General features: G+C 38.3%; 1 protein-coding gene across 4 annotated transcripts in view; it reads right to left on the minus strand.

The window, feature by feature from the left end:
* WDR41 (WD repeat domain 41) overlaps positions 1–18,577 on the minus strand; it is a 48,996-nt gene that overhangs the window by 4,235 nt on the left and 26,184 nt on the right. For 2 of the 4 annotated variants that reach the window (XM_025387310.1, XM_025387311.1), the window contains 6 exons: positions 17,056–17,167; positions 14,431–14,493; positions 12,904–13,014; positions 4,278–4,462; positions 1,720–1,841; positions 808–896 (listed from right to left, as the gene is read on the minus strand). In XM_025387310.1, the coding sequence (XP_025243095.1) occupies positions 808–896; positions 1,720–1,841; positions 4,278–4,462; positions 12,904–13,014; positions 14,431–14,493; positions 17,056–17,167 (682 nt within the window). Of the gene's footprint in view, positions 1–807; positions 897–1,719; positions 1,842–4,277; positions 4,463–12,903; positions 13,015–14,430; positions 14,494–17,037; positions 17,168–18,577 lie in introns of all 4 variants that reach the window. The other 2 variants (XM_025387309.1, XM_025387312.1) reach the window with 2 other exon arrangements.

Genomic DNA, 18,577 nt, shown 5'->3' on the forward strand with positions numbered 1-18,577 from the left:
ACAGTACTGAGTTTTTGGAATATGTTATCTCATCTTTCTTAGCTAACCAGGTCTGTTCTTCATCTCTTTTTATTGCCCCTAGTCACCCACTGGTGAAGGTATATTAACAAAAAGACACTTGGAATAAAACAGGACAGAAACAAAGCTTGAATGGCAGTGTCTAACTGTCAAGGGAAAAAAAGGGCAAAACTCAGATCAACGAACAAGGCACGGGGGAAAATCTGTATGTGTATGTGCAAAAGCAACACCCCAGGACTTCAGGAACTCAAAAGAACCAGAAGCAACTAGGTACCAGCATCTGATTTCTTGTGCAAAGGTTGGTAACTAATTTATTCAACCCTTCAGAGTTTTGTTTTTCAAATTAAACACCTGGAAGTCAAGAGCTCATGCAATTATGATGTAAGCACACAAGGAAAAACGTATTTTTCCATAAATTGAGTTCAACATCAACGGTAAAGAACACTTTAGTTTATGACATCTGACAGTACAAATTTTGTGTATCAGTCAGAACTAAAGACAATATAAATGAATACTTCATTAGGCCATTTGGTCATTCAGATGACCAGAAAGTAAATTTTCCCTCAGTAAAGTCTCTATCTTACTTGAAATGAAGTGGCAGTTCTACATTAGGGCAGCATTAAGCTGTAAATCCTAGATCTCAATTACCATATGCTTTCTACAAACACCTGATGCCTATTTGGAGCATTTCTATACTATTTTAGTGGTTTCACGTAATCGCCCTTCTCCTGCCTTTCACGTGAGAAGAAAGGACAGAGAAAAAGACTACCTTTCTGAGAGAAGACACACCTGTTGGGACAGGCTCAGCTGCAAGCTGCTGTTTTTCTCTTAACTCCCAAATGCGTACACTGCCATCTTCTGAGCATGAGATTAACTGCCTGTCAGAACAGAAAATCAGTAACACAAAGAGAGCGCACCACTGAGGACCAATGCTAAATTTGCAGTGAAAGAAATCAGTGGAGCCCTCAACTGCTTTTATTCAGCTCTTAGCAGGAACTGACAAAAATCACAATTTAACATGACGTTACAACACAAACTAAAAGCACCTTTTAGGAAAGCCACATGTTATACATTACATTAGCTCAAATGCTATAAATTTATTCTCTTCATTAAAAAAAATGCACTTGGGAAAACTGTGAATTGTACTTCACAATGTCCTAAGCAGCCCCCTTCCCTCCTCTTGCTACTCTCTTCTCTGGGTGCCTCTCACTCCAAAAATATCCTGCACAGAAAATAACGACATTCCCTGTCCATATGTTCGTCCCTAGAAGCTCAGCAGCAAATCTACCCTGAGAGGAAACCACTCTCTCAGTAGCCTCATATAACAAGGAGACTAGCAGCCATTTGATTCTGGACATAAACAAACAAAAAGAAGGTAGGTTTATGAGAAACATAAAAATTGGTACACTGTAAGTGGCCCCAAAGTCATTTTCATTGTTAAATACCAAATTTTAAATCATCTCTTCTTACAATGAAATTCGATGTAATTCATTTGAACCTTTCTTCTTGTAAATTCTGTAATTTACAGAATTTAAATTTAATTTAAATGCCTGAGACAGCCCTCAGGCATTCTCCATTTCCAAAAGAACACAGCAGGTCAAGCCATGAAGCCAGGTAACTTGGCCACTGGAGAAATTACAGTGGAAGCCCTGGGAACCGTGACTTGCTTTCATCTACTGCAGAACAGATGGGAACTTGTACCTGTTTGGAAGTTTGGCAATGTGCAGGACGCTGGAGTCATGTGCAGTTTTCTGGCAGGCAATCACACGCTTCATGTGAAGGTTATACACGTATAAACCCCTTCCAACTGCAGCAAATACATTCTAGGGGAGAAGTTCAGAAATGGGCGTAAAACTAGCGCTCACCCTTCCTACTGTAATGGATTTCCAGCCCTCATGTGACATCAGAAAGCCACTGTTACCTTCCCCATTCCTAGCCTTTAGCCCAAATTACAGTACTAATCTCTGAAACCCCAAAATGTCAAAGCACTAAGGAAAGCTCCAAGCATTTAGAAGGTAGGACACAACCACTAACGGAGAGAAAGGTCTGCATGGTATATCCCTTTGCGCCACTTTCTTCCTCACTGAAATAGATCTAAAGAAAAGCTATAGCTGGCAGCCTGGCTCTGCAGTGGAAGCTGTTGAGGGATAATCTGAGTTTTCATTTAAATAACACTATATCCTTGGGAAAATTACCTAGCTGCTTCTGCCTGAAAAATGTAAGCAAAATTACTTGCATTCCACATCTTCAGCAATCAGGAGACCTACGAGTGATATGAAAAAGCATGGCTACAGTGGCATTATCATCATGCAATCCTCTGAAGGTTTCACAAAAACATTTTTCCAAATGTACTATTAGAAGAAAATACCTTTTTACTAAAACAACTTTAATCTTTTGAAAGCATTTCCACCAATACTTATCTCACTTCAGCCTCACATCTTGTTAAGAAAGGCAAGCATCATTGCCATTTGCCAGATAAGGAAGTTAAAATTAAAGAGATTAAAGTCACCCAAGAAATGAGACATGGAGTCAATATTAGAATCAAGGTCGTGTTACTCCAGTCCCTCAGTGCCTTGCTCGTTCCTCGCATGACAGACTCACATGCAGTAGTAGCCTTTGAAATTTTTGCAAGCACTTGTCCTACAATCATTCATTCTTAAGCCATAGATATCCCCATGAGGTAGACCTTTCAAATATCCCTACATATTGCCTCCTTGTTTTGACCAGAGATTCTGGGCCCTCCATCCTTTCTCACACAGCCTCCAAGACTACAAACTCAACTCAGACCTGTAGTGACTGAACCAAAGCTTGCTGGAATCTTAAATCTGGAATGATCCCCTTGACTCTCAGGATTAGTACTCCACAATCAGCAATGCAGCTGATGCCCAATGCAGGTGCATTAATGAACAGTGCTAGCCAATGTGCTAAAATGGAAAGCCCTATGGATTGTATTCAATGCCAACATCCCCCAAAACTTATTCTACAGACCAGGAAATCTAGGCACAGTTTAAGTAATTTATCCAAGGTCAGGAAAAAAATTAAAAACACAATTAGAGAATTCATGAGCTTTGGAGGCAGCATTTACTCAATGGAGACACTATCCCTGCTATCAATAACTAATGGTCCTTTACAGAAGGAAAGAACTCACAACAAAGAAAAATTAGGGAAAACTATCCAGCATATATAGTAGAAAATAAACATCAATCAAAAAATTTAAGATTAAAAGAAATACGAAACAAAAAACTTTTAAATATTAATTTTTACAAAAGTGAGAAAAAAACATGTAACACTTAAAATATATAATTTGTAGGGCTACAACTCTAAGTGATCTAGTCTCCATCTTTTCTGAGACCATACTGTTTTTACCATGTATATTTAACTTTTTTCAAAATCAAGTTGGGATACAAAGAAACAATCTTTGAATATATTAGTATTTTTAAGTCCTGTTCCTATCCTAATCTCTCGTTTTGTTTTTAAAGAGTGGTGCAAAGAAAAATGGATCATATTCTCCCCCTGCCACAGAACATACTACTGAAATTTTTAATAAAAATAACAGGCATGCTGTTAGAAAATCTAAACAGTATAGACAGTCACAAAACAGAGAAAAGCCTCCCCAACTCCTCCTCCTCGAAAGGTCCAACTCATAAACATTTCTTGTAATTACATTTAGAAAAGTTAATTGCCCTTTAAACACATTTTCTGAGCCCCTGATGCTAAGAGATTTGTTTTCTAGATCAGAGAGAAGATTCAGTAGTCCACTGGTACTAATCTGTTACAGCAAAACAGATCTCAAGTGCTTCAAGAGCGTCACTCCCAAGCCCTGTGGGATGGAAATCAACAATTCTCACTCAATTTATCTTGCCCCAAGATGCCAGCAGACTAAGAGAAACATTCCTAAAATTTTAAATTTCCTTTGCCTCACTAAATGCACCAGATCTTCAAAATAATTCTTTTTCACTGTTTCTTAAAACAATTTTAAGCGTTAACCTCAAATCCAATGGGATTATTTAATCCAACCCAAAATTTCAATAGAGTTTTAAAATCTGTGTCCATTTAATCATTTCCTTGCCTCGAGATTAGAAGCAAAGATTAAAATGCTTTTTTAACACAAATCATACAATTTTAGGAAAAAATCAGACCATTTTAAAGCACAACCTGAAACCATGATGATACCCTTTTATGTCCAACATGGGATTAAATTTTTAAAATCAGGATTGGGTTTATGTAAAAGGCAAGTTTATAGTGTATAGATTTTTTACCTCTTCATCACATGTGAAATGATGAATAGAAATGTCATTTGATTTTTGACAGAGTTTTATTTCTTGTTGGGTGTCCAGTTGTGGAGATGGGTCCCAGAAGTTGCGTTCATAGGCCTGCATGGTCCAGTCCAGCGCATCCCAGATGATCAGCTCTCCGATGTGGGAGCCGGTGACAAAACTCAAATCTAGGCAAAGTTCACATAGGCCTCATTATTGATCATTTTATCTAGGTAAAGGTAAAACTGAATGGAATGTCTAGTAGTAATGCTCTATAAAACCACAGTAATTAGAACAGTGAGGTACCTAGGCAAGCCAACAGAAAGATTAATATAAGAATAAGAAGGCCAGAAATAGACTCAAATTATCTTAGTAATTTAGTATGTAACAATGATTGCATTTCATTTCAGTAAAGAAATACCTCATGCTGGAATATCTGGTTACATTTAAGGGGAATAAAAGTAAAAGAACATCATCTTGGATCATCCACCAAAATAAGTTTCAAATAGATTAAAACATGAAAGTTACTTAAAGGATGGAAGAAAATAAAAGTGAATACTTTTATGAGTGTGGAGTGGTAAAGGGCTCTCATGGAAGCAGAGTGGGGTGCCAGGGGAAGAGATCCTAGTAAATAGCTGCTTGGCAAAACAAAAACAAAGACCAGGCACAGTGGCTCACGCCTGTAATCCCAGCACTCTGGGAGGACGAGGCAGGTGGATCACCTGAGGTCAGGAGTTCGAGACCAGCCTGGCCAATACGGTGAAACCCCATTTCTGCTAAAAATACAAAAATCAGCTGGGCATGGTGGTGTGTGCCTTAGTCCCAGCTACTCGGGAGGCTGAGACTGGAGAACTGCTTAAACCTGGGAGGCGGAGGTTGCAGTGAACTGAGATCGCACCATTGCACTCCAGCCTGGGCAACAGAGCGAGACTCAGTCTAAAAAAAAAAAAAAAACCACACACACACACAAATACACTTAAATGACAAAAAGCTGGGAAAAAATTGCAACTTGGATGACAAAACAGGTTTATTATACTTGATACATAGGCAGTTCTTGGAAATTAAGAACAAGATAAATACAGCAGAAAAAAAAATGGGAAAAGGATCTGAAAAGGCAAAACAAATACAAATGGTCATTAAACATGTGAAAAGATGTTCAATTCCTTTAATAATCAAAGAAATTAAAAAAAGAGATATCATTTATTTACTTATGAATCAGGAAATATTATAAAACAGGAAAATACCCAATACAGTACTGGCAAAAGCATAAGAAATCAGCACATTCATGTACTGCCTAATACATTGGCTTTTTTTTTCAAAGATTAATTTGCTAATACGTATCAAAACCTAAAAAATGTAAATCTCTTGATCCAACAATTCCACTTCTAGGAATTTATCCTGAAGGAAATACATAAATGTACAAGGTTGTTACATACATATATGTACAAATACACACTCTTAAAAATCTGAAGATTAACTACACATCGAATTGAGAATTGAATAAATAAGACATCAACAAAATGAAATAGCAATGCTGTTATTAAAAATTAAGTTACAAAAGTATGCTTATCAATATAAGCTTAGATATGGAAATATACTTATGACATATTATTACAAAACAGTAAACCATATGAACACACATGTACACACATACATATGCCCAGAAAATCACCTAGAAAGATGTGGACTGGTGTTTAATACTGGATAGTGGAAAGATTTTAACTTATATTTTTAATATTTTTCACTATTTTCATATTTTTCTACTATGATTACGTATAACTTGTACCAGTTTTTAAAACCTTTAAAAGTGGATTTTTTCCATTTTACATATTATATACTTTACACACAACATTTAATAGAACATGTACAACCGCTAGACTTATTTCAAATAAATGTAATTTATTTAAATTATTACATATTTAGGGTAAGACAGAAGAGTATAATGCACTTAGTCTAGAAATCCATGTTCTGATTTTGGCTCTGCCTGTTGCTAGCCAGGTGGTCTTTAGGAAGAAGTTTAACCTTTATCTTGGATTCCTCATGCATTAAATGAGATGACTGCAAAAATTAAATTGAATAATAAACATGTAGCCATTTAAAAAAGACATCAAATGTTATCTTTGCGCCCCTGGTAGTATTTTGAGCCCCTGGTATTATTCCACATTAACTGTATTAAAACATCCTATTACTTGTTAATTTAGGAATACATAGATGAGTAATTATGATTTAATTATTTCATTTATCAAATAAACCAGCAAGACAGAAATCTCTAATGACCACACGAACAATCTCTTAAGAGATACAGAATTGCCAGCAACCCTACATGTAAACATTATTTGTCTTGGCTCCAAGGCTATAATAGGTAGATTATTAATATCTAATTTCTATAGTTTATTAACAGACTCTATAGAACTTACTCCGTGGAGAAATCACTTCTCATCTGTGGAGCAAAACGGGCTTCTAGTTTTAGCAGTGGGAAAGTTAGGGCAGTCCCAATCTTCCCAGGACCTTCTTTCCCACTCCTTTCCCTCCTTTTTCCAATTTCATTCAAACTACAAAAGAACCAGAGATGCTAAGGAGGGAAGATTCCCCTTGACTCTCACTCTGCATCTGTACTCATAACACAGAATTAACCTACTGAGACCATGCAGCTGCCTGCTCTGACTTAATCCTCCAAGTGTCTGTGATTCCTCCATGCAGTAGAAACAAAATATTAACGACCAGTTGGAATTTTCCCTAAAAATAAAATGCTGGCATTCAGCTGAGTCAGCATTCCCACCCCCCCGCCCCCCGAGATGGAGTCTCACTCTGTCGCCCAGGCTGGAGTGCAGTAACACAATTTTGGCTCCCTGTAACCTCCACCTCCCAAGTTCAAGCGATTCCTGTCTCAGCCTCCTATGTGGCATGTGACACCAAACCTGGCTAATTGTATTCTTAGTAGAGACAGGTTTCGCCATGTTGGCCAGGCTGATCTCGAACTTCTGACCTCAAGTGATCCAACCCCCTCAGGCTCCCAAAGTGCTGGGATTACAGGCGTGAGTCACCGTGCCTGGCCAATCGGCACATATTTTTAAGCAGTTTACACATGGTAAACTAATTCCCAAATAGGTCATTCAAAATGTTTCATGACAAACAACCTCAATGATATATTATTAGTAGATGGATTTTCATCCTGTATCAAAAGCCACTTAGTATGAAAATCTCACCTGTTATCTGTCTATCCATCCCTCACAAGTACTAACACCTCATGATTACCAAAGCATGCTGGCAACATGATACAAGACAAGGAATAAAATAAAGGAGCACCCAGAGCCTTCTGCCTAGAGAGATTAGCAGTTATTTTTGGTCTGTCTTAGAAAACCTTCTGCCTGGGGCATTCCAATCTTTTTAGCAAATCTGGTACTCATTATCCACACTTGTTGGTGTTCTGTCATACAAGTTTAAGGTTGCCCTGGGGCCACCCCTCTGAAAATAAGACTTGCCCTGTGATGTACAATCCCAAGCAATTGGCCATATCTTTCATTGGTAGTGGGTGAGGAGAAAGGAGCAGAGCTGCAAGTGAAGCAGGGTATCGTACAACAAACATTTCAGGATCACTGACATCCACATCACAGCTAACATGCCTATGTACTGAAAGATGAGATTGTCAGCAAATCATTTTCAAATTTTAACAGACTACTTGGTCATGTTTGATTCCTAAATATACTTTTGGCTTATTTATTATCTGTAGTATAATTTTATAGTCATAGAGTTTATAAAGTAAAAAGTACTTTAAAAGTAAAAAATCCAAAAGCTAGAAGAAGACAAGAAATAACTAAGATCAGAGAAGAATTGAAGGAGACAGAGACATGAAAAATTCTCCAAAAAAAATCAATGAATCCAGGAGCTATTTTTTTTTCTGAAAAAATTAACAAAATTGACCACCAGCTAGACTTATAAAGATGAAAAGAGAGAAGAATCAAATAGACACAATAAAAAATGATAAAGGGGATATCACCACTGACCCCACAGAAATACAAACTACCGTCAGTTAATACTATGAACACCTCTATACAAATAAACTAGAAAATCTAGAAGAAATGAATAAATTCCTGGACACATACACCCTCCCAAGACTAAACCAGAAGAAGTCAAATCCCTGAATAGACCAATAACAAGTTCTGAAATTGAGGCAGAAATTAATAGTCTACCAACCAAAAAAAGTCCAGGACCAGACGGATTCACAGCTGAATTCTACCAGAGGTACAAAGAGGAGCTGGTACCATTCCTTGCAAAACTATTCCAAACAACTGAAAAGGAGGCACTTCCTAATTCATTTTATGAGGCCAGCATCATCCTGATACCAAAACCGGGAAGAGACACAACAAAAAAAGAAAACTTCAGGCCAATATCGCTGATGAACATCGATGCAAAAATTCTCAATAAGATACTGGCAAACACAATCCAGCAGCACATCAAAAAACTTACCCACCACAACCAAGTAGGCTTCATCCCTGGGTTGCAAGGATGGTTCAACATATGCAAATCAATAAACATAATCCATCACATAAACAGAACCAATGACAAAAACCACATGATTATCTCAATAGATGCAGAAAAGGCCTTTGATAACATTTAACATCCCTTCATATTAAAAATTCTCAATAAACTAGGTATTGATGGAAGGTATCTCAAAATAATAAGAGCTATTTATAAGAAACCCACAGCCAATATCGTATGAATGGGCAAAAGCTGGAAGCATTCCCTTTAAAACCTGGTACAGGACAAGGATGCCCTCTCTCACCACTCCTATTCAACATAGTATTGGAAGTTCTGGCCAGGGCAATCAGGAAGTAGAAAGAAATAAAGGGTATTCAAATAGGAAGAGAGGAAGTCAAATTGTCTCTGTTTGCAGATGACATGATTGTATATTTAGAAAACCCCATTATCTCAGCCCAAAAACTCCTTAAACTGATAATCAACTTCAACAAAGTCTCAGGATACAAAATCCATGTGCAAAAACCACAAGAATTCCTTTATACCAACAATAGACAAGCAGAGAGCCAAATCATGAATGAACTCCCATTCACAATCACTACAAAGAGAGTAAAGTACCTAGGAATACAGCTAACAAGGGATGTGAAAGAGAACTACAAACCACTGGTCAAGAAAATAAGAGAGGACACAAATAAATGGAAAAACATTCCATCCTCATAGATAGGAAGAATCAATATCGTGAAAATGGCCAGACTGCCTAAAGTAATTTATAGATTCAATGCTATTCCCATCAAACTACCACTGACATTAAATTAGAAAAAACTATTTTAAATTTCATATAGAATCAAAGAAGACCCCGTATAGCCAAGACAATCCTAAGCAAAAAGAACAAAGCTGGAGACATCACGTTACCTGACTTCAAACTATACTACAAGGCTACAGTAACCAAAACAGCATGGAACTGGTACCAAAACAGACATATAAACCAATGGAGCAGGACAGAGACCTCAGAAATAACACCACACATCTACAGCCATCTGATTTTCAATAAACCTGACAAAAAAAAGCAATGGGGAAAGGATCTCCTATTCAGTAAATGGTGCTAAGAAAACTGGCTAGCCATATGCAGAAAACAGACACTGGACCCCTTCCTTACACTTTATACAAAAATTAACTCAAGATGAATTAAAGACTTAAACGTAAGAAAGACCTAAAACCATAAAAACCCTATAAGAAAACCTAGGCAATACCATTCAGGACATAGGCATGGGCAAAGACTTCATGACAAAGATGTCAAAAGCAATTGCAACAAAAGCCAAAGCAGACAAATGGGATCTAATTAAAAAGAGCTTCTGCACAGCAAAAGAAACTACCATCAGAGTGAAAAGGCAATCTACAAAATGGGAGAAAATTTTTGCAATCTACCCAACAAAGGGCTAATATCCAGAATTTATAAGGAACTTTAATTTACAAGAAAAAAACAACCCCATCAAAAAGTGGGCAAAGGATATGAACAGGCACTTCTGAAGACATTTATGTGGCCAACAAACATACAAAAAAAAGCTCAACATCACTGATCATTAGAGAAATGCAAATCAAAATCACAAGATACCATCTCACACCAGTCAGAATGGCAATTAATTAAAAAGTCAGGAAACCACCGATGTTGACAAGGCTGTGGAGAATAGGAAGAACACTTTTACACTGTTGGTGGGAGTGTACATTAGTTCAACCATTGTGGAAGACAGTATGGCGATTCCTCAAGGATCTAGAACCAGAAATACCACTTGACCCAGCAATCCCATTACTGGGTATATACCTAAAGGACTATAAATCATTCTACTACAAAGGCACATGCACATGTATGTTTACTGCAGCACTATTTACAACAGCCAAGATATGGAACCAACCCAAATGCCCATCAATGATAGACTAGATAAAGAAAATGTGGCACATACACACCATGGAATACTATGCAGCCATAAAAAGGAATGAGATCATGTCCTTTGCAGGCACATGGTCATGAAGCTAGAAGCCATCATCCTCAGCAAACTAACACAGGAACAGAAAATCAAATGCCACATGTTCTCACTCTAAGTGGAAATTGAACAATGAGAACATATGGACACAGAGAGGGGAACAACACACACCAGCACCTCTTGGGGGGAAGGGGAGGAAACTGAGAGGACAGGTTGATAGGGGCAGCAAACCACCATGGCACAAGTATACCTATGTAACAAACCTGCACATTCTGCACATGTATCCCATTATTTTTAGAAGAATTTTTTTAAAAAGATCATTTAAAAGGCAGTAAAAAGTATATGATGCTTTCTGTAACTTTCATTAACAATTTTTTCTTTAGTTTTCCCTTTTTTCCCCTTACGGATTTGGCAAAGGAATACTTGAAGAAAGTTTTCAGAAACTGCTGTAAGTTCCTCTGTGTCTCACATGGTAAAAGAAGTGCCATGAGGTTCAGGCTATCTAGTACCATCCCATCGTCTTCATTTCAGTAACCATGCTGGCTCAATAGTACCAGTGCTTCGCTGCTAAAACAAAGTAACTACACGTGACCAGTGTAATGGGCCAAATACTGCTGGGCTTTTCTCAGCAGCCCTGGGAACTTGAGACTTAAGACTCAGTGTCACCAATGAGGCTTCAGAGGGCTTCCCAAGTAAGAACTTGCCTTTTGTGCTATGTCTCCATCCACGGCTAGAGAACAAGAGCCCCCAGAGAACATTAAAGGGACACCAGCAACCACTGTTCTATCACCACAGACAATCTAGTCCTTAGAAAGACCTGTAGCTGGGTTTTACAGTAAGATGGCTATTAGGGAGGAAGATTTTGGAGCTGGGAGGGACATTCTTACTGGTATATCTGAACACATGACTGAATGGACACAAATGGAGACTAGGCTTGGTACTCTCTGTGCCCCTTGCTCCCCTTTGTCTCACGCTTACACAAAATACTGCTTAAAAACAAAGCCGGCCAGGCTCAGTGGCTCATGCTTGTAATCCCAGCACTTTGGGAGGCTGAGGCAGGCAGATCATGAGGTCAGGAGTTCGAGACCAGCCTGGCCAATATGGTGAAACCCTGTCTCCACTAAAAGTACAAAAATTAGCCAGGCGTGGTGGCATGCGCCTGTAGTCCCAGCTACTTGGGAGGCTAAGACAGAAGAATTGCTTGAACCTGGGAGGCAAAAGTTGCAGTGAGTCAAGACCGCGCCACTGAACTCCAGCCTGGGTAACACAGGGAGCCTCCGTCTCAAAAATAAAATAAAATAAAATAAAATAACAAAGCCAAGCCAGGCCTCAGGGAGATATGTTGCTGGGGTGCTGTCTAGTCCTTCCACTACATCGTATTCCCAGCATCCTTACAGGAGCGTCCTGCAGGCTCCACCAGACTATCAAACTGAAGCCACCAAGAGTCCTCTCACATGACTTCATACACAGATCACCCAGCACAGTTCTGATGATATAAGCTGTCACTTAGTTGCAAGTGAACTGAATGTCAAGATCAGTGGTTTGTGATCTTGCCATCTGATGTCAGATTTAGCTCACAGGAGATACTCATTAAAATCATTTAGGAAGCCAAATAGGATGTACAGCAAGTCAAAACCCCCACCATAAGGAAGGGAAGACATGACCCATTTTCTGCAGACTTTTACTTTAGTTTGGTGTTATTGTTTGAGAGTCTTCAATCAGGATTACAACTGGCTTGAATCCTGCTCATTCTAGTGTAAGTGTATATGCTGTGTGATACTGTATGGTGTGGACGGCAAGACAAAAGGGCATATTTCCAATCTCTTTGCAAAAGAGGAACTAGCCAGAACCACCTGCCAAAAATGCTGAAACAGCCTGTGACAGTCATCCCACAGCTACCAAGCAGCGCCTGAGATTATGTTCTCCTCTATTTTCTTTTCTCTGCCTTACTCTATTTTCCTTGTCCCTAAATCTTAGACCTAGCAATCTAGGGAACTTGCTCAGCTCCACTGGCTAAAACTTCAGAGTAAAAGAGAATGACAATCCCTACTAATCTAAAGCATTATTTTAATGACTTATGCTAGAATCCCAGAACAAAGCAAGGCTCATGGTTCAGAGCAGGTTGTGTTAACAGGCACAAAATTGTACACAATAAATGTACACAATGAGCTTACCATTGACATTAATCAATGAGAGAATATTATCCTGGTGATCAAGAAGGTGCTTAATTTCAAGAATATCCCATTCTAGTGATCCTTCTGTGGGTGCTACCAACCTGAAAATTACTAAATGAAAAAGACAGATAAAATTTTATTACAATGTTCAGAGGATAAAATTCCACTTCTTCTCTAAAAAAAAGCATTTCATTAAGTGAAAAATACCTACCATACTGAAAAACCCATTTCCAAAAAACAAAAAGCCATATTCATACTACTTTAAACTATTTGTTTCAAATGCTTGAGATGTTTGAGATGATCTACTAAAACCCATACTGAATGTGTCCTGAAGAACCCTCTTCCTTTACTGACTTTTCCAAACACTGAAGCTCCCATTCTCTCTAGGGTTTCGATGGATGTCTGGCTATCTCAACTCACTCACTCCCTAGCCAGTGACTAGCCCACATTCCTGAATCACCTCCACCATCAGCTTTCTCTACTCATGTCCCCAGGCCAATAAGCATTACTACAGAATAAGCTGCAAATCCAAGCTTAACTTCAACTCAGTAAAGACATAAGCAGCTTCTTTTTTAAAAAGTTTTTGATTCCTAGGCATATACCATTAAATTACAAATTCTCTGAGTATGTCTTATAATGTTTATATGTCATGCAGTTCTTTTGACTATAGTAATGTTCAATGTGTTGCTTTTCTCATTATCGACTTTAACAAATACAGTTTTATTTAAACTAGTATAAATCCTAACTTTAATCAATGCACAAAACCCATAATAAAATCTACTGATGTGATTCTATCAACAGCATTTACTAAACATTTATGTTCCGGGAACTCTAGGTACCAAATGTGAATGAGGGCCAGTCACAAATGCTCAGTCCAGAGTGGGAGAGAGACTTGTTTATAAACAGGCTTACCGTCAATATACTGAGTGTTTAATACCCACTGGACCAAGTGCTGTGGAAGCTCAAAGACTAGGATGACTACCACTTGAGAACTGACAAATCTCAGAGATCATGTCCTTTTCAAATTATGAAAAGTATCTTTTCTTTCTCACATTTCTCTCTGGAAGACAGGTCATGTCATGCTTCTTTCTGTGTCTCCGACAGTATTTTACCAAACTACAAATCTCTAACAAGGTTATTTAATCCTGACAGCCACTGTGGTTGTCAAAAGAAGATTTCAGTCAACAGAAAAGAGAACTCTTTCTGATACACATCGAACTTATGGGAAATTCTACTTTAGTTGGAATATTATGAAGTGATCTTGAGACTGGAATTTTGGAATAAGAAGCAATATACTGTTTAACCAAGCTAACATACTGATTAAAAGACTGATAAGAAAAAGAAACCTGGCCTAACATCCTGAAAATGTCTCAGTCTCTGTATCACTTCAACGATCCCAAGAAGCCAAGACTGGGGCACAGGGAGATGTCCGTTAAATAAAAAACAAATTAGTCTTTCAGCATGTGTATACAATTCTCATTGAAAATATACAAGAAGAAAAAGAGAAAGAAAAAAATTCATACTCACTCAGTTCTTTGCCAACCGCTGCCACAACACAGTTCTTAGGTATTTCAACCAAAGCACTAATACCTCCAAAAACATATAAAACAAAGGTCAAATTATTTTTCTCACAGATTACATCAAAAACAAAAACATTCTCAGTTTTATGTCAGTCGTTTTCCATAAAGAAGATAAAGCACACAGAACTCGCTCCACACACACTTCCTCGCTTGCTTACTCATGGAAAACGATTTTGTTAAATGTAGGTTTCTGAGACTTTTGGAAGACATTATTGATTTATTAAGAGCAGAATATGGAGTTGTTATTTTTTGTACTTTTTTTTTTTTTTTTTTTTTTTTTTTACTGTGGTGATAAAAGTGGTAGATTCAGCCATTCAAACTTATTTACAAGGGATCCCTTAAGATAATCACCATTACCCATTTACAAGATGGCTAGCTCAAAAGTGATGTAAAATTGGGGTTTTCCTTCCTGTAAACTTAAGAAGATTGAGCAGGCTCCCTGGCGCTGAACAAACTAGCCAACAGTCAGCAGCTAAGAAAGCGGCCTTCAAATAGCATGTCTGTGGATCCATTAATACACGTACAAATTTTCTTCTATTATTGAAAGAATCAGATTCAACATTCTAACACACTTCACTTATTTAAGTAAAGAGGTCTGAGTATCTTTTCATAGCCAAATCATGATTTTAGGGTAACTATAACTTCTACAAGGCATGTTACAATTTTACTTCTGTGGGCATGAATAAAAAAGTTGATATATTAGAACCACTACATGTTGGCAAAAGGAAAAAAAAACCTGTTTAATTTTTCCATTATGATATATATGTAATTTACAATATATATATGCAAGTGTGGAAAATGGTCTACTCATTTGCTTATCCTTCCATCCATCAAAGGACTAACTGTTGTGATTTGGACAGTATTTCTGGCCAAGATTTTTCTCCACATAGGCGTGTTTTAACAGTAGGATTTGTATTTTCCCGTGTACAAGGAGGAGGAAATGGTGCTGCAAGGAAGGCAAAGGAGTGGTACAGAGAAGGCAGAGGACATGGGAGAGCAGCAGGGTGAGTAGCAAGAGAAGAATACTAAATGCAAAAAACAGCTTGTTTAAAAATATTTCACTAACTTGTATGTGAAAATTCTAGAAGCCCAACAATCCAGAAGTAGCAACCTAATACTCAGAATCACAGAACATATTGCTGGAAAGGACACGGATGCCCTGTGTTTTAGTCCAGGGCTCCTTCCATTGTATCACATTGACTAAGATTATCTTTGCTTATTTCCAAACACAGAATAACTGCTTGTAAAAGCTCCATCACCAGTCCATAAATCAAGCAGGGCTTATGAAAGGACATCATGGCATAAGGGTCTAATAACACTGTTAACAATCTGGCCTCCGGTAATGCGGAAAACCCAAATGACGAACAGCTCACCAGGGGTAACCCATGGCCTTCTCAAGGCTTTCCCACAGATACCTTCAAAGCCTCTGTTAACTCTTGAGACACTGATGAATGGCAGTATTGTGATGACTTAATATATAGTACTTAAAGATAACTTGCAAAACAAAGGGAGACTGCAATAAGAGGTGGCTATTTCCAGGAACACACAGAAGATTCTTTTCAGCCCCAATTTCAACATTTTACAATATAACTTTACCAAAATAAAATTCATGAAAACCACAGGCTAGTGAAAGAGAGAGGAAAATGAACATAAAGATGTATAATTCATGGTAATAGTACACAGGGAAATATATTCTAGATTTGAGCAAGATTATTAGTAATCAAATGTTGAAATGAGTGGTTAAATTGTAAACCCTAGCAATGTATGGATTTAGTTTTCCTAAGTCATTATTTTTCTGATACTTTAAAATATCTATGTGGAGCTAAGCTAGCTCCTATTAGTAACCAAATTCAATTCACAGGGCTCCTGCTACCATTGAAATGTCAACAACGTGCACGATAACGTTCCTTTTAGGATAACCAGGCTCATTTGATTATTTTTAGAAATAACGATAGTTAATACTGTGACTTCAAGGTTGTTATTAAAACCTACCCATTTATATTTAAATATTTTACTCTAAAAATAGATTTTATTTTTTAAGATCCTTGGTATCAAAAAGTCAAAACTGATTTGATTATTTTTTTTCTGTTGAAACCAAAAGCACATGCACACAGAATTCTGAGAAAATGAAACTTTATCAGTAAGCTTGCACATGTATGAACTTTTTGGTAAGGACAATTGTAAAAAGAGGTCATCCTTAGGCATTTATTCAAAGTTAATGACCCCACAAATGCTACTATAAATGTGTAAGGGTCTGCTTCTAGGTATCAGCGTGCTCATCAAACACAGTTCAAGAAAACAGCCTAAGAGCATTGGAAAAGGTTGTTCTTGAGAAATTCTGTTAGAAGGGAAGGGGAAGTCAAAAGGATTGGAGTCTTCTCCTTCTGATTCAGGATAAAAATGTATTTTACACAACCCCTGATCTGAATTGAATATGGCTGTTATCTTCAGAACTGAAAAGAAAAATCCCCTATATTGACCTTTCTACTTATGGGAAGTCTCTCTGAAGATCTGCTGTGTCTTCTAGAGTCTGTCAATCACAGTTCAAAATTACCTTGATTTGTTTTTTTACCTGTATCAGAAAGGTGGCCAGTCTTACACAGGAGATCTAATTTTCGGTTCCACACACACAGGTCATTCCCACCAGAAAGCCAAACATCTAGTCTCTGAAGAACAGTTAAACACTGCAAAATGTATTTGAAATGTATATCAGGTTAGAAACTCAAGCAGTCATTGTTCAGTGGTTTTAAAATATATCCCCAAGTTCTTTAACCCCTTCCTTCAATAGGTGGAGCTTATTTCTCCTTAGTAGAGTATGTGGGCACTACTAAGTGACTAGCTTCTACCAAACAGAATCTGGCAAGAGGGATGATGTGTGACTTACAAGACTAAGTCATAAAATACACTGTGGCCTCCTCCTTGTTCTCTCTTGGATCACATGCTCTAAGGTGAAGACACTAAAGCGGTCACATGGAGAAAGGTTCATGTAGCAAAGAGCTGAGGCCTCTGGGCAAAACCCAGCACTAACTTGCCAACCACATAGGTGAGCCTCCTGGGAGGGAGCTCCTCCACCACAGTCAGCCCTTCAGATAGCAGGAGCCTCAGGAGAGGCCCTGAGCCAGAACCACCCAGAGAAGATGCTCTCTAGTCCTAATCACAAACACTGTGAGATGACAAATGTTTATTGTTTTAAGACACTACGTTTTGAGGTAATTTGTTACTCAGTAATAAATTACTAATACACAACTGCCTCAAGTCCTTTTTAAATCAAACTGAAACTATGACCTTAGTTTCTCTGTATCTTTAGAATAAATAACGCCTAAGTCTTCTCAATTCTATATATTTGGTAGACTCAGGAAAGTGAGTGTTTCAAGTACCATATAAGCCTTTAATAGTACTCTCCTTGTCCACTGACTCTGAGTCAGACAAGGCCAAGAGCAAGGGAGAAGAACAGAAAATAAAAGGCAGAGGTTCTGGTAATCTTGCCTAGGCTGAGCAGGGCTGCTTTTAAAACTGTCAGGAGATCGAGACCAGCCTGGCTAACACAGTGAAACCCCGTCTCTACAAAAATACCAAAAAAAAACTAGCCGGGTGAGTTGGCGGGCGCCTGTAGTCCCAGCTACTCGGGAGGCTGAGGCAGGAGAATGGCGTAAACCCGGGAGGCGGAGCTTGTAGTGAGCCAAGATCGCGCCACTGCACTCCAGCCTGGGCGACAGAGCGACACTACGTCTCAAAAAACAAACAAAAAACTGTTGGATTAAAAAGAATTGAAAATAACCAATGCAGTTTATATTTCTAGTGCTCCTACTCTGTCTAATCTCTGGATTTTTTTTTTTTTTTTTTTTTTTGAGACGGAGTCTCGCTCTGTTGCCCGGGCTGGAGTGCAGTGGTGCGATCTCAGCTCACTGCAAGCTCCGCCTCCCAGGTTTACGCCATTCTGCCTCAGCCTCCCAAGTAGCTGGGACTACAGGCACCCGCCACCTCGCCCGGTTAGTTTTTTTTGTATTTTTTTAGTAGAGACGACGTTTCACCATGTTAACCAGGATGGTCTCGATCTCCTGACCTCGTGATCCGCCCGTCTCGGCCTCCCAAAG

The sequence above is a fragment of the Theropithecus gelada genome, chromosome 6 (genome assembly GCF_003255815.1).
Source record: "Theropithecus gelada isolate Dixy chromosome 6, Tgel_1.0, whole genome shotgun sequence".
Taxonomy (NCBI): domain Eukaryota; kingdom Metazoa; phylum Chordata; class Mammalia; order Primates; family Cercopithecidae; genus Theropithecus; species Theropithecus gelada.